At 44.3% G+C, this 27857-nt stretch overlaps 1 protein-coding gene across 4 annotated transcripts in view; it reads left to right on the forward strand.

Annotated features, from left to right (window-relative positions):
• Positions 1–27857, forward strand: part of DCAF6 (DDB1 and CUL4 associated factor 6) — a 287738-nt gene that overhangs the window by 44561 nt on the left and 215320 nt on the right. For 3 of the 4 annotated variants that reach the window (XM_073666525.1, XM_073666526.1, XM_073666527.1), the window contains exons 3-6: positions 1985–2046; positions 5345–5437; positions 23322–23507; positions 25285–25398. In XM_073666525.1, the coding sequence (XP_073522626.1) occupies positions 1985–2046; positions 5345–5437; positions 23322–23507; positions 25285–25398 (455 nt within the window). The remainder of the gene's footprint in view (positions 1–1984; positions 2047–5344; positions 5438–23321; positions 23508–25284; positions 25399–27857) is intronic. The other variant, XM_073666528.1, reaches the window with a different exon arrangement.

Below are 27857 nucleotides of genomic sequence, written 5' to 3' on the forward strand. Positions count from 1 at the left end.
CAACATCCCCGGATTCCGTTTCCCGTTTCCGCTTCAGTGGACAACCCGGCCACGGAGTCTCTGGTCAGCGAATTTTCCACTATTTGGCAGTACACTAGATCCGCACTTCTTCAATCCTCCGAGCGGATGAAGAAGCATGCTGATAAGAGACGTCTGGATCCACCTCAGTTCCGTCCGGGAGACGAGGTTTGGCTCTCCTCCAAACATGTTTGTCTCAAAATACCCTCCTATAAGTTGGGTCCACGGTTCATCGGCCCGTTTGAAGTCCTCAAGCAAATCAATCCAGTAACCTACAAGTTAAAACTCCCGGCCACCTTATGGATTCCCAACTCCTTCCACGTATCTCTCCTCAAACCAGTTGTGCTTAATTCTTTTTCCGACAATCCAGGTACCTCCCCAGCTCCGATCTCCGCTGAAGACGTCTATGATGTAGAGAACATTCTGGCCACCAAGAGGGAAAACCTTTTTTCTGGTGGATTGGAAGGGGTTTGGCCCGGAGGAGAGAACTTGGGAACCCAGGGAGAACATCCACGCCCCTCTTCTCCTTTAAAAAATTTCTTGCTGGCCTGAAAAAGAGGGGGCGTAAAGGGGGGGGGGGGTACTGTAGCCGGGCAGGAGGCAGAGACGCCATCCCCCTTACCGCCGCGGTCCAGCTCCGGCCTCCCTGCAGCTGCTGCTGGTGCACGCAGCTTCCCCGGCTCTGTGCTTAGGGTGCGTGCTCCCTCCCTCTTAAAGGGGCCGTGCGCCGTCCTAAAAAGTCCCCGGCCAATGGCCAGGAGGACTTCCCCTATAAAAGGCACCTCCTCCAATATGGAGGTGCCTGTGCAAGGTTGTAGCTTTGTGTTTGATACTCTGCTTCAGCCCTCAGGTCCCGCTGCTAGCCTGACTACTAGTCCAGCCCGCCAGCCTGACTACAAGTCCAGCCCGTCTGCTTGTCTACTTTCCAGCCCGACAGTCTGTTTACAGTCCAGTCCACCAGTCTGTCTATGGGCTTTGTCCGCCTGCTTTCGTGGAGGCTCCCGCCTGTCTCTTGCAGTGACCACCTGACAGCCTACCTAGAGGCTCCTGCCTGTCACTTGCCGTGACCACCTGACAGCCTACCTAGAGACTCCTGCCTGTCACTTGCCGTGACCACCTGACAGCCTACCTAGAGGCTCCTGCTTGTCACTTGCCGTGACCACCTGACAGCCTACCTAGAGGCTCCTGCCTGTCACTTGCCGTGACCACCTGATAGCCTACCTAGAGGCTCCTGCCTGTCACTTGCCGTGACCACCTGACAGCCTACCTAGAGGCTCCTGCCTGGCACTTGCCGTGACCACCTGACAGCCTACCTAGAGGCTCCCGCTTGTTCCTGCCGTGTCTGCTAGTCCGTCTGTCCGGACCACCCGTCAGCCTTGCCGTGCTCATCTGCTGTACCGGTCAGTCCTTGCCATCTGACGCGTGGGAGTCACCTGCTCTCTTACAAGGTCGTCCCAAGAGTAGCACCTGGTCCCTCTGCTCGGTCCCTTCCTGGTCACAGAGTCGATTGAGCCACCGTACGACCCTGGTCGGTCCGAGTAGATGCCTACTTACGCCCCTCTGGGTCCCTCCTTGCACCACAGCACAGAGGTTCCACCACCTGGATCCGTAACAACCTGCAGCTCTCTGCGCCACATACTAACAGTAGTTATGCTCAGAATAGAAGAACAAGGTGGGAATGTGTGATCAAACCCACAGCTCTCTGCACCGCATACTAGCAGTAGTTTTGCCAAGAGTAGGAGAACACGGTGGGAATGTGTGAACAAACCCGCAGCTCTCTGCTCCACATAATAACAGTAGTTATGCCCAGAATAGGAGAACACGGGGTGAACTTGTGACTAAGGTAACTACTGATATATTGACACTGTGACTAAGCTTTCGCTCTTTGTTATCTGCCAATTCTACATTGTATTGGTTTAACTGCATAATGACTAATGTCCCATTGCTCTTTCTTTTTCTTAAATAGGAAGAAGAGAGTTTATTCAAAGACTTAAACTGGAAACCACACTGAATGTACACGATGGCTGTGTAAGTAAAATGAAACAACTAGAATGTGATTCAATTTGGTTTCTACTTAGTATCTTTTAGACATTTTATCTTTTTAAAAGGTGTGTTACGATACAATTTATAATCTTAATCAGCAAGACTATTAGATTTGTTAATCCAAGACAAATACACTGTTATCTTTGCGTTGACTTGTAAATGTATGTGTATTTCTGTGGCTCGTCAAGAAGGACATACTATTATGTGTATAAAACTGAATGTTGACTTCTCTTCGTTTGGAAATAATGATGTTTGTTAATATGCTAATCTTGCTAGATGTTGATTTAAAGAGCAGGATGAATACAAACTATGCAAGTTGATTAAATGCTCAAACATTGAGTCATGAGCCCATTCCACTTTTATCCCTGACCTTTGACCTGTGAATGATGACCTTACACAGATGTAAATATAAACAGGATGTCTGTAATGCTGCATGCAGAATCAAGGAGAATCAGAAAGACTTTAAAAAGAGAATTAAAGATCAGAGCAGACTCTCTCAGATCATTAGCTTGGAAGCATGGCTTTAACCAAAGAGACACAGATTTGGATTCTACATGATTCCAGCCTAAGGGTATATGGCCCTGACTGGAAAGACACAGGTATGCTCAATTGACCATCAGAGAGTCAATGGATACATTTGGGAAAACCAAGTTGGGACAATGAAGTCACCTGACCCCATGGATATGTTGTTTGGGGTTGCCAGGTCGGACCCTCCGGTCACCTGGCACCCATGGAGACATTCGGAGAAGCCAGATTGGGACCAGCAGGTCATCTGGTCCCATGGAAACTCCCGGAGAGGCCAGGGTGGGACCCTTGTGTCCCCTGGCCTTGTACCTGGATGGACTGCTAGCTTCATAAACTTGTCGCTACCTTCTCTCTGTGGGGGCCCACCAGAAGCGGGGGGCCACTGGTTGAGGTAGTTGGCCCTAGAAGTCCCAAAGTCACAGCTATTCTATCCCAGGCAGGCCAGCGGAAGGGTGAAACTGTGTAATGTTCTAACATTTTGGGTATTTGCTAGGACTGTGCTATGTGTTTATTGTCCGCTTTGTGGTTCAATAAAGTATTGGTGCACTGTTTTACCCTCACCCTGTGTTGTTTGAGTAGTGTTACGCCCACGGAAGACCCCGTGTCTTCACAAGGTGGTCCCTGAACTTTTCCGTAAGGTCTCATAGACTAGCCTTTTGTTATCTCGCAAAGCGCACACTAACAGAGATCTTGTTTAGTTTAAGCTGACCCTATGCTTAATGATTATCTGTACACAACAGATTGGACAAAGCAATTATCTGCAGATTAATGCATTACTTTATGGCAGCAATACATTTAAAGGGATTTTCTGTTGTGCAAAATCTATGGCTGCAGTTATTTAAAAAAATAAATAAATAAATAAACACTCTGTTTTACTCGACCTCCCTTGTTCCAGGTGCTGAATCTCTGATGGTGCTCCCAGTTATGGTACCCGGGTCGGATGAGAGGAGTAGCAGTCTCCTCTTCTCCCGACCCGAGTACCATCCGCGCATTGAACCGCAGCAAATCCGCATGTATAGTTATATACATTCGGGTTTGCTGCTGTTCAGTGCAAGTCTATGGGCGTGATTTTGCAGCACATGGGGATCATCATTGGGATACATGGCAGACATCTTAAGCGATTTTAATGCATTCTGAGGCGGAAATACCGCCGCGGAAACGCATTAAATCTGTATCGTGGGCACACAGCCTGAGTTGGAAGAAATGCCTACACTAAGGCTGCGTGCCCACTATGCCTTTTTCAAGCGATTTTGCCTTGGAGTTTCCGCAGCGAAAACGCTTAAACGCTTGGTAATATGTGCCCCATGGTCCCCAGTGATAATCCGCACTTGCTGCGGAAATTTCCGCTGCGGATTATCATTGCGGAAAAATACACAGCATGTCCATTAATTTTGCGGACACGCAGCGTAATTGCCACCATTGACTTGCATTGAACCACATAATACCCGCGTGAGCACATTTGCACAAGCGGATATCATACAGTTCAATGTGCGGATGGTACCCGGGTCTGGAGAAGAGGAGACTCTCCTCCAGACTCAGATACCATAGAACCTGTAAAAAAAAGAATTTAAAATAAAAAATAAAGATTATACTTGCCTTCCGATGTCCCCCGTCTCCTCATCCATGCGTCCGGTCTGTTGTATTGGTCGCGGTGGTGTGAAAGGACCTGCTATGACGTCATTTAGTCATGTGACAGGTAACGTGACCGCCAATGTCAGCGACCGCGTGACCTGTCACATGACTAAATGACGTCATGGCAGGTCCTTTCACACCACCGCGACCCATACAACAGACCGGACATAGCGGAGAAAACTCCGGGGGCCATCGGAACGTAAGTATAATCTTTATTTTTTATTTTTTACCATTCTTCTTATTTATTTTATTTTTTTAACTATTACTTGGTCACACTGTATAAATCTATGCCGGTTGCATGGATTTATAGAGTGTGACCAAGTTGTCAAGCACTTTTCCAAGTGATGCTAAAATCGCTTGGAAAAGCGCTTGACAACCCGCATGTGGAAATGCATGTGAGGAACGCTTCTACCTGGCAGGAAAAACGCATGTACAATCCGCATGCGTTTTTCCTGCCAGGGAGAAGCGGAAAAAATCAGCAGTATTTCTACATCGTGGGCACATAGCCTCACTGAGCTTTTGCTTCTGGATCTTCTGAAAGGAGTTCCATAGCCTTGTATGTAAACTACCACTGCAGACCAATTTCTACTTCTGTTTGGGACAACGTCTCTGCTGAGTGTGACTATGACCTGATACTTGGTGTGCCTTTCATGATGTGCCCTGGTTTACACATTACGAGTGATTCTTGTGTTTTGAATAAGAGGTGTATTACTTGGTACATGAGCATTATTCATTTTAAAATTTCTGGATATTATGAACACTATTAATAGAACATGAAATGCCCTGCAGATTAGTTGGTATCTGGCTCATGAGACCTTGAACAACTGTTCAAAACTCTTGTCAAAGTTGCGTTACTCAGGAACCTCCTACACGAGTGTGCATGCACGGTGGTGTACGAGCTCATAGATGTAACAGAGGTGCATTATAGACCTCTGCACATCCTAGGCACCACACAGTGATTCAGCACCTAATGTATTGAAAGTCAGGCACCTCTCATTTCTGCTTGCTTTTTATTTAGACTGGTATAAAGAGCGCAAGTCTTAATAAAGTCCCCCAAATTCTTTTTTTGGTCAGCTTGGTGTACCTGAACTGTTTGTTAAATGGTTTGTGTTTCCCATCTAAATAGGTGAATACGATTTCTTGGAATGGTACAGGGGAATACATACTTTCTGGCTCTGATGACACGACTTTAGTAATTAGCAACCCTTACAATAAAAAGGTACGGTTTTTTTTTGTTTTGTTTTTTTTAATCTTCACTCGATTGTGATACTATAAGTAACTGTGGTCCTCAGGGTGTTGACCCTGGTGTTGGTGTACTTTGTGGCATTATTCTGAAGCGGAGGTTTTTGCTTTGTTTTTTTAAGGCATATTTATTTATGACTGTCCATCATGCTCAACACTTTTGTCTTTTTAGAGAAAGGTATCTAACGCTGCATGATACTCCATATCATTCACATCTACAGAATGTTTTAATTCTGGCAGTAAATAGACCCCAATTACTTAGACTGAAGTCCATGTTAGTAAAGCCTTTGTACCACATTTTATTGACATTTTATACTGTATCAATAGGAGTGCTCCAAGATGCATTGTGTCACTTATCAGGTCTGAACAGGTTTTGGTTGCAGCCCCCCACATAGGGCATGTATGCATTTTTAACCCTTACTATTGCATTTTTTTTGTACCAGGTTTCTGTGTGCTTAGGATCAATGTCTTGCCTGAATTTCCATCCCCTGCCTACTTTGGTTTTACCATGTGGAAGCATTACATTCTCCAGTATATCCTTGTACAATGTAGCATTCATATTTCCATCAATTCTATGCAGAGGGCCAATGGCAGATGCAGAAAAGCAGCCCCAAAGCATGACATTGCCACCACCATGTTTCACTGTAGGTGCGTGGTACCTTACATCATTATGTTTTCAAATTGGGCGGTATATACAGTGCTTGCCATCACTACCAAACAGATTGAACTTGGATTCATCCAACCACAACACCTCAGACCAATCTGTCTCTTCCTATTGAATGTGTTCTTTGGCAAACTCAAGTCGGACCTTATGGTTCTTTGCAAAGATGAAAGGCTACTTGACTGGAACTCATGCATTCAACCCTACTGCTCTTAGCTGTCGCACCACAGTTTGGCGACTCATTTTGACCCCATACTCTGCGTTCATTTCATGCAAAATCTCAAGCACTTTTATGAACATCAGATACTGACTTTTTCTTAATAATGTGAACAACTCTAGAGGAAGTTTTCCATGGTCGTCCACTTCTAGGTTTGTCAGCTGTTCCATAGCCTTCTTTTTCTCTCTTTATTATACGTGAGACTTAACTCTGAGAGCAGTTGAATTCCATAGCTACCTCTTTTTAGCTTTTGCCTGACTTCACTCTCAGAATTATAAGCTTCCTGACATCTGGTGATAAATTTGGCTTTGTTTATACTATGTTTTAACCTAAAAATACATTAAAAACATTTTTTAGGCAAAATGTGACTACCCATGACAAAAATATGCAAAACATTTGGCCCAGCAAATGTTAAAAACGAACACATAAAGGGATAAAACCATGTCAAACTAAATTTTCTTTATAGCTGACAACCATTTGCTGTTTTATATGAACAGCGATTTCCAAAGCATAGAGGGCCTGTCAGCACAATTTTAGATTAAATTTTTACTTTCTTGGACATATTTGTTTCGTCGTTCTTCCGTAATCACCTGCTGTAGTTATATGCTAATGAGGCACTTCCAGTCTTTGACAGGTCACTACTTTTTCAGTGACCTGCCTCCTCTGTCCAAATCTCATGCAAGCACTGACATTAATGGAGCTGCGCATATGCGTTTATATTTCTTGCTTCAATTATGTCATTTGGAAGTTACTGCACATGCACTGCCCTAGCAGTGAATGCACATGCATGAGATTTTGGTCACAGTAGGCAGTTCGCTGAAATAGTAGTGACCTGTCAGGCGGAGGTGCTGTGGAATACTCAGACAAGCCGGAGAAGGCCAAGTGCAGCATTCAGCCCAGCTGCACCTGCGCCTTAATAACATATAACTTCAGTGGGTAATTAAAGAACGACAAAATAGATTACTTCAAAAAAGGTATACGTTATTGATTGTGCATTAAAACCGCAATAAATGCACTTGTGCATTAAAAACAGAATCCACACCACCCTTGACAAAGGACTGCAAGTGATGATGCAGCTTGGCTCCATTCAGTTTAATGGGGCTGTGTTGCAATGCCAACTTATGGTCAGTGGCGTCACTGTTTCAAAAATAGAGCACATTGGGATTCATGTAAATATTACTAGTAGGTGAATAAAAATGTGGTAACTGTAGCTCAACAGGAGCTAAAACAACATTTTCCATAATAGTCAAGAACATGTCAAGAGCATATAAGAAAAGGGATGAAAGGAAAGGGCAAGAAAAAATAAAGAACAATAAAAAAAAGTAGGGGTAAAATGATATAAGGAGGATAATTGGGGGGAGTAAACCTCTTAATAGAGTTTGGAGTGGTCTCTGTACTTATGGTTTCACAGGTCTACCGCGACAGAGGTGCCAGAAGACGGCAGCGCTTGATTTCCGTACTCCTGCACTGATTAGAAGCACTTCATCATATTAAACGGTGCAGGTTTCTGCTAGCAGTGCAGGGGTTCAGTTGAGAGTTTCTAGAAATTTCCAGCATTGATGGTCTCAGCTGTTCAGTGTTGACCACTCCCCTCTCCTATATATATTCGCCTCTGGCTATCAGTGATGCCAGCGTTACCCAGCTTCAGAACCAGGCAGCATGAAAGTAAGTTGGTTGTTTGAGGAGTCATTTGGAGTATTTATCTAAAAACTGTTGCTTGGTGATTTGGCTGTGTGCAAATTCTCTCCCTCTCCTATTTTTTTTCCTTCCTTCACACCCCAGTGTTCCACTCTGTTTGCGAGTACATATTTGTATGATTGGTATTTTCAGTTATCCCTGTCTGTCTTCCCTTGTTAGTCTGGTCTGTGTATTTTTATACATTATTACTCCCCACTTCTCTGGGTGGGAGGGGGAACAGAATTAAGGGCTGATTCAGGAGCTCAGCAAGGTACGTGGCCCCTTGTCTTCACCATTAGAAGTAATCCAGTAAGCAGGGATAGCTAGGGCGCCCCTAGCATTAGGGACAGAGAAGGAGCCCCTGGCCCTGGGATATCTGGCAAGAGTCATGACATTAACACTGGCCCAGACTATTTTTTGATCCATCAGGGAACCTATTACTGCTCTGGCTGGGCAACTGCAGCAACTCAGCCTGGAGGTTGTAGATCTTCACACTGAGGTTGCACAAAAACCTAACAAAGCTGGGTTTAGGGAGTGCTACTCCTAGGCAACCCCGGGTGGATAGCTAGGGCGCCCCTAGGTTTAGGAACAGGGAAGGAGCGCCTGGTTCCGGGATACCCAACAACAGAGTCGTGGCATATAGGTAAAACAGCGACACTAGTACTAGGTTCGGATAGGCATAGATTTTAAGACTGTGAGCAGGGCCCTCACTCCTTTTTGGTTTCTGAGTTACAGTATATAATGTATAGTGCAAGTGTGTAATATCACCAGTGGCATTATACATAGAATGCTGGTATATCTGGTGACTCATTGGTAACATATTGAATTGAAGTAATTCATTTTGTTCATCTAGCGCAGAATGTTATGACTTTGTCCAGCCACAACTCATTTCTGCAAAATGTAACCAACAGATATTTGTGGCTGATGGCTTCAAGAGCACACTCACCATATTTCCCCCCACTTCTACACTGCCTTGGGTGATAAAGAAAAGGAACAAAGTGCCGCCCTTGTTTTCCTACACAGTAATAGTATCTCCATTGTAGTGATGTCCCTCTTCGTTAGCAGCTCACAGTAGAAATGTCTTCCTTTGTGACCCATATGTAGTACTAATGCTTATGTTTCTCTTTGTGGTCCCCAAACAATAGTAAAATTCCCATCTGTACCCCCATATAGTACTAATGTCTGCCTTTGTGCCCAAACACAGCAGTAATGCCGCAGTGGCACCCATACTGTAGTAACGTACACCTACTCTGCCCCCTACAGTAATAGTGTCCATTCTTTATTCCCCTTTAAAGTTGTAGACAGTGCCCCCAATTTGATCCATTAAGGTATGAGGCCACAATGGGGGACATTATTAATGTATAGGGACACAAAAGTGGAAATAGATTACATTAATTATCAATTGATGTTATCTATAACGGGAGATGTGTCCTCCTGTGCGAAGCCTTCAATAAAATGGCGCCGTAATGCGGATGCCACAAATGCCAGCCCCTACGCAAGCTGGATGTGCGTCCTCGAATGCACATCCAGCTGAAGTGTATTGCAGCGCACCAACTTGCCGGGTCTGTGCGCCACAATACACTCTGCCGGCCAATCAGAGGCCAGCAGCTGATGTCGGTATGCTTGTGTCTGTGTGCATGGCAGTGACGTCATGTGCCCCCGTCGCTTGGACGCTGAAGACGACGACGTGCTGCAGGGAAGCTGGGAAAAGGTGAGGAGGACTGTTTGTGTTTTGTTTTTTTTCTATGTATTTAACAAAAGCAGCACAGGCAGGATGGTGTGGACATATACCAGGAAGGACAGCACATACCAGGATGGAGGGACATATACCAGGATGGAGGAGCATTTTCCTTTAGATCAGCAGTGTGGTGCCCTTGCTCCTTTCTGTGCCTGCACTTTGTTGCACCTGCCTGCACTCTGTTGCCCTTGATTTGCTCTGCTGCTCCCGCTTGCTCTCTGTATGAGTTGTTTTTTCTAAACTAAAACCTCAGTATTCAGGTTAAATTGCCGGGTTGGCACTTTGTGATAAATAAGTGGGTTTTGGGTTGCAGTTTGGGCACTTGGTCTCTAAAAGGTTCGCCATCACTGTTATAGTACGTTACTTCAATAAAATGGCACCGGAGTCAGCACGTGTGCATACAGCGATCTCTGGTGCCATTTTATTGAAGACACTGTATACCAGGGGTCGACAAAGTTGTTCAGAATCTAGGAGCCAGCCAAAAAATTTAGGAGCCAGAATTTTTTTTAAGCAAACTTGGTTTTTAATTTAACAAAAAAAACATTACAAACGTTATAAACAACATTTTACTTTGACAAACTGTACATATAGACCCCCTCACACACGGCGTCTCCCCGGGGAGCACGGCCTTTGTATGTACTTACACAGGTAGCGGGAGATGAGAACGGGCCCCCGGCCACAGCGATCCTTCCCCCGTAACCCAACTCTCCCTGTCCAGTCCCGGAGCATAAGGGGGGCGGAGCAAAGTGGAGAAGGCGGCCTGAGCGATACTGTCCCTGCTTCCTCCGATTGGATGACTCCGTGCAGGAGGTGGGATTGGATTGAGAGTATTTTTTTTTCTTCTCAACTCCTCAAGCACCAGGCAACATTTTCTAGGTGCCAGACAACATTTTCTAGGCGCCACTGGCGACCAGGCGCCTGGGTTTGTCGAGCCCTGCTGTATACGCGAATTCACAGACCGTGTCTTCAAAAAAAAAATTGAGTAAAATTTAAAAATGTACCATTAAAAATTCTTGCCACCTGGGTGTAGAACTGGTTCAATAGCTAGTTGTTTATATCCCACTTTGTCATGCCATACACTAAAAATGTCCTCCATTGTGGCCCTATAAGCAAATGATGTTTCCCATTATGACCACTATACACTGATAATGACTTCCATTTTGGTCCCCCCTACACTTATAACATCCCCCCATTCTTGCCCTCGTAAACCCCCCCATACACTTAAATTGTCCCCATTTAGGTACACTTAAATATCCACTGTAGGGCTGCGGTGTTAACACCGTGCAGTAACTGAGGCAGTTACCCAAGCAAGTCCAACATAAGCTGCTTTTATTCAGCAAAACTTACAGGTAAACAGAAAGTCCCCCGCTTCGCAGCCGGGTTAACAGAAGTCCATAACATCGTTTGCTGGGGGCAACGGCCGCGCCAGGCCGCTCACAGCCTGATGGGTGCAGAGGCTTCCCAGGCGTGGGTTCAGCTGCTCACAGGCCCACCAAGCTTTCCTGCTATGCTCCTAGTAGGTCCCAACACTGAACACCACTAATCCTTAGTGCAGGGTTTTTAAAGGACCTGTGGCAAGAGCCACTGGAAAACCCGGGTTGGAGGGAGGAGGCCGCCCCACTGCCTTCCTGTAGCCTCCCCCAAGAAATGAAGGCCCTGCCGGGTTTTACTTAATCTGCCTTGGCCAGATAGCCTGACCAGGTCAATGCTCACCTTCATTCCTGCATTGCAGCCGCAGCTGTGTCTGTGACTGCAATGCACTCCAATGGATTTAATAGGTCTCTGTACATTCTGTGGGATATATAACGTCCCTCGTATACAATCCCAGTCAATGCCTCACACCACATTCTGCATTCAGGCCCTATATAGTTATTACTCCCTCTATTTTGGTCCCAATATACTTGTAATTTCTTCACACAGAAAGTTTTGAAAAAAAGGCATGCCTCTCGCCTGTCCCCGCGCCCATGCAAGCGTCGCTCTCCTCTTGCTCTTCGTCAGGCACAGGCGACTTATTTAAAGTGACGTCATTGCATCTCATGGGACTGCTCAACGGCAGCTGCTGTCCTCTGATAGGCCAGTGGGTACTACAGTTTTCAACTGATAGCCTTATAGAGGTACAATGTGCCCACGATGCTGAATTCATGGGGATTTTTCCTGAGCGTTTCTGCATCTCCCTGGCAGAAAAAATGCATGCGGATTTTACATGCTTTTTTTCTGCCAGGGAGAAACGTTTTTGCATGCAGTTTCGCATGCGGTTTTTCAAGCTCTTTTCCAAGCGATTTTGAGCATCACTTGGAAAAGTGCTTGACAAGTTGGTCACACAACTGGCATGGAACTGGCATGGATTTATATTGTCTGACCAACTTATGCTGTTTAAATGCAGCATCAATAGTAAAAAAAAAAAACCATTATACTTTCCTCTCCGGCAGCCCCCGGTCTCCTTTCCAGTCGCGTGCTCTGTCCTCGGCGTGCTGTCCTGACGTTAGCGGTCGCGTGACCATCACATGACTAAATGACGTCACCGCAGGTCCTGTCAGAACACCGCAGGACGCCAAGTACAGAGGACGCCATCGGAGAGGAGACCGGGGCCGCCGGAGAAGTAAGTATAATGTTTTTTTTTATTTTTTACGTTTTAATTCTTTTTTTTACTAATGATACCCGGGTCTGGAGGAGAGTCTCCTCTTCTCCAGACCCGGGTACCATCCGCACATTGAACCGCATAACATCCGCATGTATACATACGGATGTTATGTGGTTCTATGCAAGTCTATGGTGACAATTTCGCCGCGATTACGCACAATAAATGGTTGTACAACAAAATAACAATGACAGATAGGACCTTGGATGTAATAGGGGGCATACCACTAAACATTATATAAACCAGAGAACTATAGGTATTTTCAAAACCCCAAGATAACATAATTAAAACACCATATGTTGATTAAAAGAGAGAAATGCTTTATTTATGTATTTTTTAAGAAATAACACATAGGTATAAATAACATGTGTGAAAAGACATAACATGGGCATGTGAGGCAGCAGGGAGTAGATAGACACAGCTGGTAACAAATTCACATTGGACCTGTAATAGGTCACATAGTCCAACCCATATAATCCATTAATCACAGACAATGTGTGCACCACGTGTGGCCATCCCGTCCCCTGATGAAGTGCGGGTACTTCCCCTGGCTGCTCGCAGCGGAAGTACCCGCACACGCAGCGCCGCTCCCCGGTCCTCACTAACACGGTTCGCTGATTGGTCGTGGCCGCGACCAATCAGCGATATTGGCGCCAAATTTAAACACGCTCTCCGGCCAATTGGCGCCAGATTTAAAATAAGTACCCCACCGTCAGGAGATAGCAGGGCTGACTCCGCCCATGTGGTCATGTGACTCACCAACTGCCCAGTATTGACAACATGACGTAATTACAAAATTCATTAGGGGCCCCGGGGGGATACATTGGGGGGTAAATTTAAAGTAGTACACAACCCATTTAAACACTGCTTCGCTGATTAGTCGCGCCCTGTTGGCCGCATACATATTCTAGAATACCCGATGCATTAGAATCGGGCCACCATCTAGTGTATTTAGATTTGAGATGAGCGAGCACTAAAATGCTCAGGTCTAGCAAATCATAATTGTCGCGCAAAGTGTGGGAAAGACTTAGTGCAACACAAAGGGAAGAGGGAAAGGGAGCCCAGACTCTAGGGAAAGGGGGGAGTGGAGACCTATACTGATCTAATATCACCCTGTCTCCACTAACGTCCTAATATTGGTTCTTCACCAATCGCTGCGTGAACCTCGTCCTGTCTTTCCCTGGCGTTTGGCCCTTGTTAGGGAAGGTAGGGGGATGAGCGCTAGTCGATCCCCACTGACAACTAAGACAAAAAGGGGGAACCAACAAGGAAAGATGGCTTGGCTTTTAGTCTACTTCAGAGAGATGAACACCCGTCCTCATAGCTCCAGAGAGGATGAAGTAATGCACTTGCTCTAAGCCTTCACAAGGGGTAATGTGAGTATCACCGGCACCTCCCTCTAGCAGACAGCCGGTATTTATACACCCAGGCCTGGGTGTTAATTAGCAAGAGGAAGGTAGCCGCTGGGTCCTAGAGGGACAGCCTCTAAGAAGTTGTCTGTAATGCCAAACAAAGATCTCCTGCAACCAACTGCAAGTTGACTGTCACTTCTGATACACCCGTGACAGAAATGCTCGGTGCTCAACCCAAGCAACGAGCCCAATGTAAGTCAATGAGAAACTCGAGCATTTTTCCGGTGGCCCTCGCCCCGGAGGTCTGGAGGGGGCCTAAGTTGGCCAAATCGATGGGAACAGTGCTAAAATAATATAGGAACAGCATGGGGAAGATCCCTGGAAGCATCTCTGACACCCAGGTCACTGCTGTGAACAATGTTGTCAGAATATTACTCCACTTGTACGGACTCACAATAAAACATACAAAAACTAAGCCAAAATGGATTTTCCTGGAAAAAATGTTAAGGAACATTCTTTCCAGGGTAATGACTTGTATATAAGGCAAAATAAATAACCAAAACAAAAAATGCTCCTCCACACATTGGGCTATATTCATACGTAGCGTTTTTGATGCATTTTTGCACTGCTTTCAACAGTGAAAAATACATTTACCAATAAATGTAATTTTAACATTTTACTACCTTCCCATGTGGTGTGTGAGACATGATCAGACACATCATGTTTCATTTATGAAGGAGGGACTCTGAAAGTCACAGAGCCTATTTTTATAGGACCATCAGGCGGCCCTTACTATTGTTGGAGGGCCAGCAGTCGGCTATGCTTTGTTGTTCTCATTAAGAAGTGGGTCTGCAAAAATTAAGAGACCACTGCACAGTTTTCTAAAAATCACCATCTCTACATGTCTGACAGCCATTCCATTCCAGTGTCAGTTGAATTCCAACCAAAGTCCACCTCATTCTACTTAATGTGCTTCTGATTAGGTGATCACCTGAACCAAATCTTATGTAACGAGGGAAAATATAAAAAAACACTGCTGTGGTCTTCACAATCCTCTTGCAATAGGACAAGCTGTATAGAAAAACAAGTGCGCGTTACGGCAATGAGCCTTTGTCAAGGGGCGTCACGCAAAATTGCGTCGGGGTTGACGCGCAGGTGGTGGTGTCTGCTGCAGTTTTATTATACACTTGAATTTTTTGTATGTGCCTATTTATGCACCCCATCTGCATGTATTTTTAATCACAATAAAGTTGTATCATGGTTATAATCTCAATGTTTTACTCATCATTTTGGCCTATGGTGCGCCCCCCCCCCCCTCCTTTCACAAACTTTCCTTTCAGGGTAAGTTTTTAGAAACCATTTAACCACTAGGTTGAGCACATGGGCCAGGAATGTTACGTGTGCGAGCTTGCCTAGCTTCAGAGCTGCCACCAGGTTCCGGCGATTGTCACACACGACCATGCCTGGCTGTAGGTTCAGCGGTGACAGCCACAGATCTGCCTGCTCTGTTACAGCTGTCATCAACTCTGCAGCAGTGTGTGGTTTGTCCCCTAAGCATAGTAGCTTTAGAACAGCCTATTGCCGCTTGGCCAAGGCAGTGCTTCCACCTTGCTACTGATGTAGTCATTTTGGAGATGGAGGAGGTGCAGGAGCTGTAGAATGTGGTGGCGACCCTGATTGATCCAGGGCCCACAATCCCTGGTGTCGTGAGGACGTGTTCTGTCCCAGGGTCCGACTGGGTCCCTGCTTCCACTATATTAAACCAGAGTGCGGTCAGCGACATGTACTATCCCTGGCCACAAGCAATTGTGTGCAGCGACAGGTGCAGGGCAGGAGGCATCTTCGCCTGCGACATGGACATGGAATTGGCGTGCACGCACAACAGTGGTACAGGCAGTTGTCACCCTCAGACACTTTTTCTGGACCCTGGAGTTCGGCCCAGCTAGGGTGCTTTGCTGTCATGTGCCTGAGCATGCTGGTGGTGGTCAGGCTGGTAGTTTTGCTGTTCCTGCTGATGCTGGCATGCCAGATGTTGCAAATGGCTTTTTTGAGGTTATCTGGACAGTCTTTAAAAATGAGGCAGACTCTGGAAGACCTAACAATTGGACTGGCAACCTCCCTGGTATTGGTGTTCCGGGGAACAGTCGCCCGCCTTGTGTCTGTGGCCACCCCGCTGCTTTTTCCTGCCTGTTGTGGTGCTACGCCTCCCTCGCCGTCTGTGCTGTTGTCCTCGCTATGCATGACACCTTGCCAGGTTGTGTCAGTGACTTCATCGTCCACCACTTCATCGTCCACCACCTCATCTTCCACGTACTCACCCTGGACCTTCTCTTGACTTGCTGGCCATTGATCATCCATCATCATCATCCATCATCATCCATCATCAATCATCATCTTGCAGTTTCCCACCATCGCCTTCATGTGACCGTGGCTGCTCAAATATTTGGGCATCGCTACAAGTAATCTCCTCTTGCCCAGCTTGAAGCGGGCCGGGCAAGAGGCCCGAATCTATAATTGGAAAAGTGAACCGCTCTTCTGAGTGTCCAAGTGTAGGGTCACTTGTCTCCTGGCACTCTGTATGGTGGGAGGAAGGAGGATCAGGGTGAGGAATATGTGGTCCAGACTCACGGCTACTAAGACTGTGGACTATGTGGAAGATAGGGTGGTGGTGGCGGCAAACTGACTGGAAGCATTATCTGCTCTGGCTTCAAGAGTTTTTTTCTGCGGCCCCCTAGAAATTTGGACAGGAAAGTACTTCGACATGATGTGGGTGTTTTGTTGTGCTCCCTAAGCAGGCACAGTTTCATCTTGCCCATGGCCTCGGCGTGCACCATCAGCATCACGTCTCTGTCCCTTGCCACGCGCCTTGCCCATTTTAAATGGAGTGTAATATTTGGCACGCTCCAAAAAATGTGACTATTATTACGGCAGTAATATTGGATCACTTCTGATGACCACGGTTTTAGGCAGTGGCGTTATAGATACAGATATTCAGGATTAAGTTAAAAAAAAAAAAAAATTAGCCCTGATATCTAGGGCTATGGATATCTGTAACAGCAGCAGACGGGACGTACAATGGACCCTTTTCCTTCTGTATACAGTGTCCACAAACTCTGCCTGCCTAACTCCTGCTACCACCAGTAATATATGCAGCTGGATTAGTCCTTAGAAGGACTGTTAGTTCAGATGTGTGTGTGTATATATAGCTGTGGAATACCTAATACCTCACTAATAAACCGCCAATTCTCTCCCTAGCTCAGCAGCACCTCTCCCTACTCTGCCTGCTTGAAGTGTAGACTGTGACAAGCATAGGGTCACCGGGACCGATACAGACCAGCCAATCACTGTAATGCCACAACTAACATGGCTGCATCATTACAGTATGTGGCAGGCAATCCCTGCATGTTTATTCGCTGTTAAAACCGCGCCAAACATGCTGGGCAGGTACTCGAGATACCGCCTGAGCATCCCGGAAGTACTCGCCGAGCATCTTGAGCAGTGAGATGCTCGGGCGAGTACAGAGCAGGAGCGAACACGCTCGCTCATCACTAATCTATATGTCTTTTGGATCTTTACTGCTGTTTGTTTTACTTATTTTAGCATTAAGTTTACATGTTAATAGCATGTCTATGTCCCGGGTTGCTCTTGTTGATAGCGAACAGTAGTTACAGTTGAAAAGGTGTGGCAACTAAGAAGCACATAGGAGTGCAAAGGGAGGGGCTTGCTGCACTAAGGGGAAGCTGGGTGCTGCTCGAAAGTGTAGTTTTGGCATATAAGAATAGGGCCTATTCAGCTAAGTGAAGCTGGATGCACAGAGGGGAAGAAGGAAATGGAAGTCACAAATGTACCAGTAAGAAACCTATTGTTGGGATTAGTCTGTATACGAAGAGTATATATGCTGATACTGTACTTTGTGAAAACCTTAACCTTCTGGCTCTCACTGAAACTTGGATCCAGCAGTTGGACACCGCCGCCGCAGCAGCTCTCTCGTATGGTGGGCTACAATTTTCATATACTCCCAGGCCTGAGAGCAGACAAGGTAGAGATGTTGGTCTGCTCCTTTCATCATAATGTGCTTTCCAGGTCATTTCCCGGTTCCCTCACTTTTATGTTTCCTTCCTTCGAAGTCCACACCGTTAGACTCTTCAAACACTTCTCCCTTCTCCCTGCAAGTGGCGGTTGTATATCGCCTTCCGGGCTTTTCCCATCAGTTTCTGGACCACTTTGCCACTTGGCTTCCACACTTCCTAACCTGTGATATTCAAACTCTCTTCATGGAGGATTTTAACATCCCCATTTATGAGCCATTCTCCCCATCTGCCTCTCATCTTCTTTCTCTAATCTCCTCATTCGGCATCTCACAGCTAAATCCAATGGTCACTATTCCCTGCTGTTTCAAGAGGGCTCAAGGACACAGTTCTCTCCTGGTTCTCCTATCTCTCTGACCGCTCCTTTACTGTATCTTTTGCTGCTGGCTCTTTTTCCACTGATCTTCCCCTTAGTATCGGGGTTCCTCAAGGCTCAGTGCTAGGCCCCCTCCTTTTCTCCTTCTACTCTGCCCTTATTGGACAAATAATCAGCAGATTTGGTTTCCAGCATCATCTCTATGCTGACGACACCCAACTATATACACCTCTTCACCTGACATCACCCCCACTCTAATACAAAATACCAGTGATTGTCTTTTTGCTGTCTCTAACATTATGTCCTCCCTCTATCTGAAACTGAATCTCTCCAAAACTGAACTCCTTGTGTTTCCTCCCTCTAATAACCTACCTATACCCGACTTTGCAATTTACTTGGGTGGCGCAACCTTATCTCCCAAGCAACAAACTCGCTGTGTTGGGGTCATATTTGACACACAACTTTCCTTTATTCCCAATACACAATCACTCACTCGCTCGTGTCACCTGCACCTTGAAAACCTCTCCAGAATCCAACCTTTTCTCACCTTTTAAAGCTGCAAAAACTTACTGTTGCTCTTATTCACTACTGCAACTCTCTTCTAATGTCTCCCTCTAACCAAACTCTCTCATCTCCAATCCATCCTGAATGCAGCAGCCAGGGTCGTATTCTATTCACAGATGCCTCTACCTTGTGCCACACGTTGCACTGGTTACCCATTTGCTACAGAATACAATACAAACTTATCTATCTTACCCACAAAGCTCTCCACAGTTCTTCACCACCCTATATCTCATCCCTCATTTCTGTCGATCACCCTTTCCGTTCCCTCCATTCTGCAACTGATCTAAGACCAACATCCTCCATAATCCGAACCTCGCACCTCCGTTTCCAAGACTTTTCTCATGGTGTGCCATTTTTCTGGAATGCACTACCCCTAACGATCCGACTAATATCTAGCCCCCGTGTTTTTAAGCGTGCTTTAAAAACACATCTGTTTAGACAAGCCTATCATGTCAACTAACTAACCCAACTCTCCCGTTCCCTCCTAAATGTTAATCTTAATCTGCTCCTGCCTATTCATCTGTCATCACACCTACATTCACCCAATAGCACAAGGTAACTGCACTTAGATTATGGTTTACAGCCAATGAAAACACAAGTCATTATCTCAGTAAATTAAAATAATGAACAAAAAACACCTGCAAAGGCTTCCAATGCATTTGAAAAGGTCCTTTAGTCTGTGTCAATAGGCTCCACAATCATGGGGAAGACTGCTGATTTGACAGATGTCCAGAAGGCAGTCATTGACACTAAATAAATGCAAAGTAAAATTTGCATTTCATTTGGAAATCAAGGTCCCAGAGTCTGGAGGAAGAGTGGAGAGGCACACAATCCAAGCTGCTTGAGGTCTAGTGTGATGTTTCAACAATCAGTGATGGTTTGGGGAGCCATGTCATCTGCTGGTGTAGGTCCACTGTGTTTTATCAAGACCAAAGTCAGCGCAGCCATCTACCAGGAAATTTTAGAGCCCTTTATGCTTCCCTCTGCCGACAAGCTTTTTGGAGATGGAAATGTCATTCTCCAGCAGGACTTGGCACCTGTCCACACTGCCAAAAGTACCAATACCTGGTTTAAAAACAACAGTATCACTGTGCTTGATTGGCCAGCAAACTCGCCTGACCTTAACCCCATAGAGAATCTATGGAGTATTGTCAAGAGGAAGATGAGAGACACCAGACCCAACAATGCAGATGAGCTGAAGGCTGCTATCAAAGCAACCTGGGCTTCCATAACACCTCAGCAGTGCCATAGGCTGATCGCCTCCATGCCACGCCGCATTGATGCAGTAATTGATGCAAAAGGAGCCCCGACCAAGTACTGAGTGCATTTACTGAACATACATTTCACTAGCCCAACATTTCAGATTTTAAAAACATTTTTCAAGCTGTTGTTATAAAGTATTCTAGTTTACTGAGATAATGACGTTTGTGTTTTCATTGGCTGTAAGCCATAATCATCAACATTATAAGACATAAACACTTGAAATAGATCACTCTGTTTGTAATGACTCTATATAATATAGGAGTTTCACTTTTTGTATTGAAGAACTGAAATAAATTAACTTTTTGATGATATTCTAATTTACTGAGATGTACCTATATGTCAAACCATATTAACAAGAATTTCAAATGTTACAGTGGGGGAGATGAATAGGTTACCAAAGACACTGGCAGTGCATTGAGTTTGTATGACACTATTTACATTCACACTATGGTCTGCCATTCAGTTACATGAACATTGTTCAATTTCACACCTCCCTGGGCCACAGGTATTGTTCATTCTCACACATAGCTGAGCCAATGTTTACACTGCACACATCACTAATTTAATTAAACTCTCCTGATACAACTACCATCTCGGTGACAAAGACGAGATGGTAAAATCACAAAAATAAATGTTTCACATACTGTTACACTTGCTTATTTTCACTAAAAGCACAGCAAAACCTGATAGCTATGTTCACATTATGCGTTTTTTCAGTATTTTTTTTTAACAACCCATTACTTCCAGTGGGTAAAAACGCTAAAAGAAGTGACATGTTCTAATTTGCAAAGAAACATGCAAAACACAAAATTCTGATTAAAAAAAAAAAAAAACAAGATGTGTGCATGAGATTTCTGGAATCTACTAGACTTTGCTGGTACTGTAAAATGCAGCTGCAAATTTGCATAAAAAAGCTGAAAAAATCAAGATGTGTGAATATAGCCTAATTGTAAAGTGCTGCGAAATATGTTGGTGCTACTTAAATAATTATGATTATTATTAATGCAATTGTGGGAATACCGGTTTAATTTAGACCTCAAAACCAAAAAATCAGGTCTTAATTTAAACTGAACATAATATAAATAGTCTTTAAGTGGGTTCATTAAAGTGTTTGTTTTCATGCCAAAGTTCTGTTCAAATCAACAGGATTTCACTTTTAAAGGGGTGGAGGGTACTGGTTCACGCTAAAGGGCCAGGCCAGCATTTTATTAATTTATTTTATTGTTCCCTCTGTTGGCAACTAGTAAGTACACACACTCATTGCCAACAGGTCTTTTCCTGTGTCACGTCACCTCATTTTTGACCCGACGGTTCACATACTGTATTATATTCAATGTGGACCAAGGGGTCGCTTTCTTAATGTGACTATATAATGGAGGAGAGGACCAGAGTGGCATTGGAAAAAAACAAAACACAGTGACTGGTAAGTATTTTAATACACTCACCACTCACACATACTTATTGTTAAGGCTGCGTGCCCATGAAGCATTTTCCAAGCGTTTATGCTGCGGAATTTCCGCAGCATAAACGCTTGGGAAACGCTTGGTAATCCGTCCCCCATGGTCCCCAATGGCAAGCCGCAATGTCAATGCCTATGCTGCAGATTTTTCCGCAGCATTTATGCTGCGCTCAAAAATCCGCAGCATGTCCATTAATTTTGCGGACACGCAGCGTAATCGCCGCCATTGACTTGCATTAGACCGCGTGACATCCGCATCACTGCATCTGCACAAGCAGATGTCACACGGTTCAATGTGCGGATGGTACCCAGGTCTGGAGGAGAGGGGACTCTAATCCAGACCTGGGTACCATAGAAACTGTGCAAAAAAGAATTTAAAATAAAGATTATACTTGCCTTCCGATGTCCTCCCGGTGTTTTCTCCCCTTCGTCTGGTCTGCCGTATGGGTCGGTGTGTTGTGAAGGACCTGCCATGACGTCATTGAGTCATGTGACCTGTCACATGACTCAATGACGTCACCGCAGGTCCTTCACACCACCGCGAGCCGCCCAAGACACCGGACGGAGCAGAGAAAACACCGGAAGGTAAGTATAATCTTTTTTTTTATTATTTTTATTATTCTTATTCTTTTTTTTTTTTAACTAACTTGGTCACACTACTATAAATCCATGCTGGTTGCATGGATTTATATAGTGTGACCAAGTTGTCAGGCATTTTTCTAAGTGATGCTAAAATCGCTTGAAAAGCGCTTGATAACCCACATGCAAAAACACTTGACAAACGCTTCTACCTGGTGGGAAAAACGCATGTAAAACCGCATGCGTTTTTCCTGCCAGGGAGAAGCGGAAAAAATGTAGCATTTCTGCATCGTGGGCACTTAGCCTCACACTCAGCCCTGTCTTTTGCTGTATTAACGCCTTTCCAGTCCACTCCTCAATCATGGACAAAGGCTATGAGAAAGCTGCTTACAGACACTTATTGCGTCAAGGAGAACAGTGCAATCGGCAGCTCGAAATCGGACGTGCTATCAACATCTCTTCCGACCAACCGTCAGCCATCGCCCCCATACACATTAAACCATCGTTCAAATACATAAATGTCAGCAGTTTCAGGTGACATTAGTCTAATGTGTATGGGGGCCTTCACATTGAGGGAGTGACCTTGTGTCCATACAGAAGACCATGTGTGACCTGGCATGTCACAAATGTGGTCATGTGGTCCAGGCAAACACCAGAGTAGCTCTGGAAATGGCAGAAGATGGTGACCGGTAAGTACTGTGCTCATTACACCCACACTAATGATTGCTAAAACAGGGAACAATAAAAATGATGACAAAAAATTTGTATTGATAGTGGGTTATTATTTCCCACATAAAAAATTGCTGATCACCTGGTTTCCAACTGCTGGGACCGCCAATAATCTGAACATCTAGGCTTTAGAAGTCCAAGAACTAGGTTCTGCAGCCCATCCTCAGTGGCGCGGAGGTGAAGATGCTCAATCTCCGCTTGACATTTTTATGGTACTGCTGTTAAGGCTTTACTCAGCAGTATCATGGAAAATGAATGGACACACCTATGTACATCCACTCCTTTTAGGACTGGGCTTCCGCTCTGCATTCTCTGGGTTCAAGGGTCTGAATCTCTGGATCAATGGGGGTCCCAGCACGCAGACCCCCAGTGATCAGCAAGTTATCCTGTAGATAAGGAAAGAGCTTATTTTTCATGAGAATAACCCTTTAAATCTTGCAGGTTTGCATGATTTGTAATCTTGACTTTTGCCAAAAAGAAATCAGAAAAGATATGAGTATTTTAGCATATATGTAGATACAATTACTGTTCAGTAGGCGTGATTCTCATGTAGTTATGTATCCATCTGTGCTAATTTTAGGTCTTGACACGAATTCGTTCCGGTCACAGAGCTAACATTTTTAGTGCAAAGTTCCTACCACTGACAAATGATAAGCAGATTATATCATGCTCAGGAGATGGAGTTATTTACTACACAAATATTGAAAAAGATGCAGAGACAAACAGACAGTGCCAGTTTACTTGCCACTATGGAACTGCATATGAGGTATGTAATAAAATAAATACATTTTAAAAAGTATGTATAGTGTTTCAGAAATTAACGGTTTGGGCTTTTTTGTAGCATAAAGTCTAGTAAATAAAGCCCCAAAGACTTGCGAGTCTGTATTGTATAAGTGGTCTGGGGCTTTTTCAGGAAATTAACATTGTTACATGGAATTAGAACAGTTTAATTACATCCACATGCTGTGTGCACTTTAAGCTGATGTGTTGCTAGATCACTGTGCATAGTCACCGTCTCCACAGATATATGCATGTGCATGTTTTGTGCTGTACACAGCCTGCAGAATAGTCAAACCTTTTCACTAGCATACCCAATTATTCACAGACCATCATCCTTAAAGTGAATCTGTCCATAAGATCAACCCTCCCAAGTAGTCTATATGGGCATAGCAAGCTGAATAAAATGATACCTTGAAGTTCCAGAGAAATCCATGTTTTTCTTATAATTAAATGAGATATTCAGGGTTATGGGCTGGACACTGATCTGCATGAGAATGGGATCAGATTCTCATGCAGATCAGTGTCCAGGCCATAACCCTAAACCGTTTATTTACCGTACATATAAGAAAATATGGATTTCTCTGGAATACCACATCAAGGTATCATTTTATTCAGTTTCCAATACCCTGCGTACACATATAGATGGCTTAGGAGGGTTGATCATACTAACAGATTCCCTTTAAAGGGGGTTGTCCCCTACTCAGACAACCACATCTCAATCAACATGATTGCCCTTTAGTAAAATAACAACACTTATACTCAACTCTGGTGTCTGTGCAGTTCCATCGGTGTCGGCGCTTGCTCTCCCAGGTATCACGTCACATTATGTCATGTGATCCCTTCAGTCCTAGCTTCACTCTCCCCGCCTTTGAATGAATCGGGCATGGAGGAAGTCAGAAAAACTACAAGAAGGGTAACCACAACAGGACCTTTATATGAGAATATGATCTTTATTAAACAGAAGTATTAAAAATTATACACATACAAAAAGACAAGAACATTTAAAAAATACACATATATACAAATTAAAAATTAATGCAGGAGGGGGATGGGTATGTCCCAAATAAATACAATTAATTATCAAAACTGAAAGTTAATGCACTGTATCCATATAATTGTTATCATCAAATTCATCGATGTTCATTACAACAGAACAACAATATGTTCACTATATTCAATTAAATAAACAATCAGAAATAAAATTGTACTGAGTCCTATGTAATATTAGGCAATGCTGGCAGGCGATCCTCGCATGAAGTTACTCCATAAATCCAAAGTGCAGTGATTCCAAAAATTAAAGTGCGGTGCAAATATAAACAGTGCTATGAAGGGCCTACAGCAGCAGAGGTCACTATTCTACAAAGTAAAAAAGTGAGTTAATTCATATATAATCCTCCAATGAGGTCAGTCAATCCTTAGGAAACGTAGTGCATTAAATGGCATGTAACAATAGATATGTATAACAATGCAGTACAGGCTTAATCAGTCTTATACTGCAGGGGACACACCACAACCCCCTCACACCACTCCACGCGTGATATAACAATGTGACGTGATCCCCGGAAGAGTGAGTTCCGACACCAATGGAACGGCACCAGCACCGGAGGGGAGTATGGGTGTTCTTATTTTACTGGGGGAAAACATGCTAATTGAGATGAGGTTGTCCGAGTAGTGGACAACCTCTTTAAAATGGCAGATTGATAAATGCATTGAATTATATTAAAGGTTACACATTTCCTTATTCTCTTTTCTTTTTAATACAGATCATGACTGTGCCAAATGACCCCTATACATTTCTGTCGTGCGGTGAAGATGGCACTGTAAGGTGGTTTGATATTCGAATGAAAACTAGTTGTACCAAGGAGGATTGCAAAGATGTAAGTTACACACGTTTATAGATTTTAACTAAAAAAAGGCAAGTTAGTTAATCCACCTCTAATAGCCAAAGTGACAAGCATCTCTTGCTCGATTGACCTGTTTCTTGCATTACTCAGACAACTTCTGGATATTAATGATCACTATGTAATGCTTAATTTACCCTCTGTGGGAACTGCTGGGAAATAACATTCTTTGGCCCTCAAATCATTAAAGTGTTTAAGGCAGAAATCTGTCTAAAGTACTTTAAAAAGTCTCAAATTTCTGCACAAAGTGAGGTTGCGTGAAGATTTTACGACTTTTGCCATTTACACACCAGTTTTGGTCATCTCTGCAAAAATGGATGGGGCTTGGCGATGCCCTCTTGTTTAATTCATGATGAGCTGTTGTGTACCTTACGCCACAAGTCTTACTCCAATTCCTGGAGTAACATTTGTGGCAAGGCACAAATTCTTAATGAATAAGGCACCTCTGACTCCATCATGCCCCCTCATCAAGACTGGAATGAACAACCCCAGTCTTGATGAATCGGGGCCATACATTTAGACCTTCACATAGAACAGAGTTCATAGCAAGGGCGCATTTCTAACAAGAGACCCTTTTTAACAAGGCCGACAATCATTTAAAGGGCAGCTTGTTAAAGGTATATGATTGATGTATTTTTCCACCAAATATTCCAAAACCTATTGCGCCACTTGGCTAAGAGGTGAACAATGATTACATGTTACAAAGTCCACTGTAGTCGTGAAAGGAGGCCTCCTCTCACCCCCTTTGTAGTATCTGATGCCAGCCGTGATTTCATGCAGATAAAGGCATTGTACTAAGTATGTAAGTTATCCCCTATTGAAAGGACAAAGGATAATTTATTGGTACCCCACCGAACCTGAGAACAGGGCTCTGCAGTATAGAGCTGAGGTCAATTCTTCAGTCAGTTAATTCTTTATGGTGCTGCCAAAGATAGCTGACTGCTGCACTCAGCACAGAGAATGAATGGAGCGGAGGTGCATGTGCTCAAACTCTTCTCCATTCAGACGGGGCTCTCTAGAGCCCCAATCTCCGGAACTGTGGAGCTCCCAACAGTCAGACCTCACATTTATTTCCACCTTTCTCCAAATAAATTACTTGCATCTGGTTAATTTATAGGTTATATGAATATAGGTGTTCCATGTAGAAATGTAGGTGTTTCAAACATGATGGCAAATGGCAGAATTCCTAGCCTCATAATAAGTAATGACACTTTCCACATCCACCCAGCTTAGTCACACTCCACAACAAGTCTTTGTTTGTTAGGTGCTCATGACTAGTGTTGAGCGATACCTTCCGATATCGGGAAATATCGGATCGGATTGGATCGGACCGATACCGAAAAAGTATCGGATATCGCCGATTCCGATACCGGAAACCAATGCAAGTCAATGGGACATAAATATCGGAATTAAAATAAACCCTTTCTTTCCTTGTAGGTTATTTCTACATGAAGGAAAACAACTAAGAATAATGTAGAATGTATTGGGGGAGGTGGGGGAGACAATAAAGGCATAGAGGTTTAGCCCAGTCAAATGGAATAGCAGGAATTAATATTTTTTTATTATGTTCTGAGTTACGGAAATATTAACTATGTTAAGTATTTTTATATTTTGTCAGATATTTATGTTTCACTACTTCCATGCTCTTCACCTTCTTTTTTACTTCTCCCACACTTTCTCCTTCATCATCCTCAGCATCTTTTTCATCCACTTCTTCTTCACCTTCTTCTTCTTCACCTTCTTCGTATTATTCTTTTTTTTACATTCTTCATATTCTACTTCTTCATCTTCTTCATATTCTTCTTCTTCATCATATTCTTATTTGTGACAGGCATTCCTGTAGTTGTTATCTATAAAAGGTTGGACATTACACCTTTCGTTCTGCCCGTCACAAAAGATTTACAACAGGATTTGTCCGCGTTCAGTTTGGCCTGCAGCAGCAGGTCTTTTCCAGGGGCACCACGAGGAGGAACGGACTCACCCCCATACACTGCTTAGTCATCTTCTGCTTATAATTTAGATATTATCTTTTGCTCTGATTTTTAGTCTTATGCTTAATGTTCTTCCGCTTTTTGTTCTGCAGCTTCTTGTATTTCTGCTTCTTGGTTTTCTGTCTCTTGTTTTTCTGTATCTTGGTGCTTGTCTTCTCTTCTTTGTCTTCTTGGTCAACTTCTTCAGGGTCATCTTCTTGGTCTTCTTCGGGGTGGTCTTCAGGGTCGTCGTCTTCGGGGGTCCTCGTCTTCGGGGTCCTCGTCTTCTTCGGGTTGGTCTTCTGGGTCCTCGTCTTCGGGGTCCTCGTCTTCTTCGGGGTGGTCTTCAGGGTCCTCGTCTTCTTCGGGGTGGTCTTCAGGGTCCTCGTCTTCTTCGGGGTGGTCTTCAGGGTCCTCGTCTTCAGGGTCATTGTCTTCGGGGTCCTCGTCTTCTTAGGGTTGGTC

Source organism: Phyllobates terribilis, unplaced genomic scaffold (assembly GCF_046119375.1).
Source record: "Phyllobates terribilis strain yellow unplaced genomic scaffold, ASM4611937v1 Scaffold_2__4_contigs__length_985480577, whole genome shotgun sequence".
In the NCBI taxonomy this organism is placed as follows: domain Eukaryota; kingdom Metazoa; phylum Chordata; class Amphibia; order Anura; family Dendrobatidae; genus Phyllobates; species Phyllobates terribilis.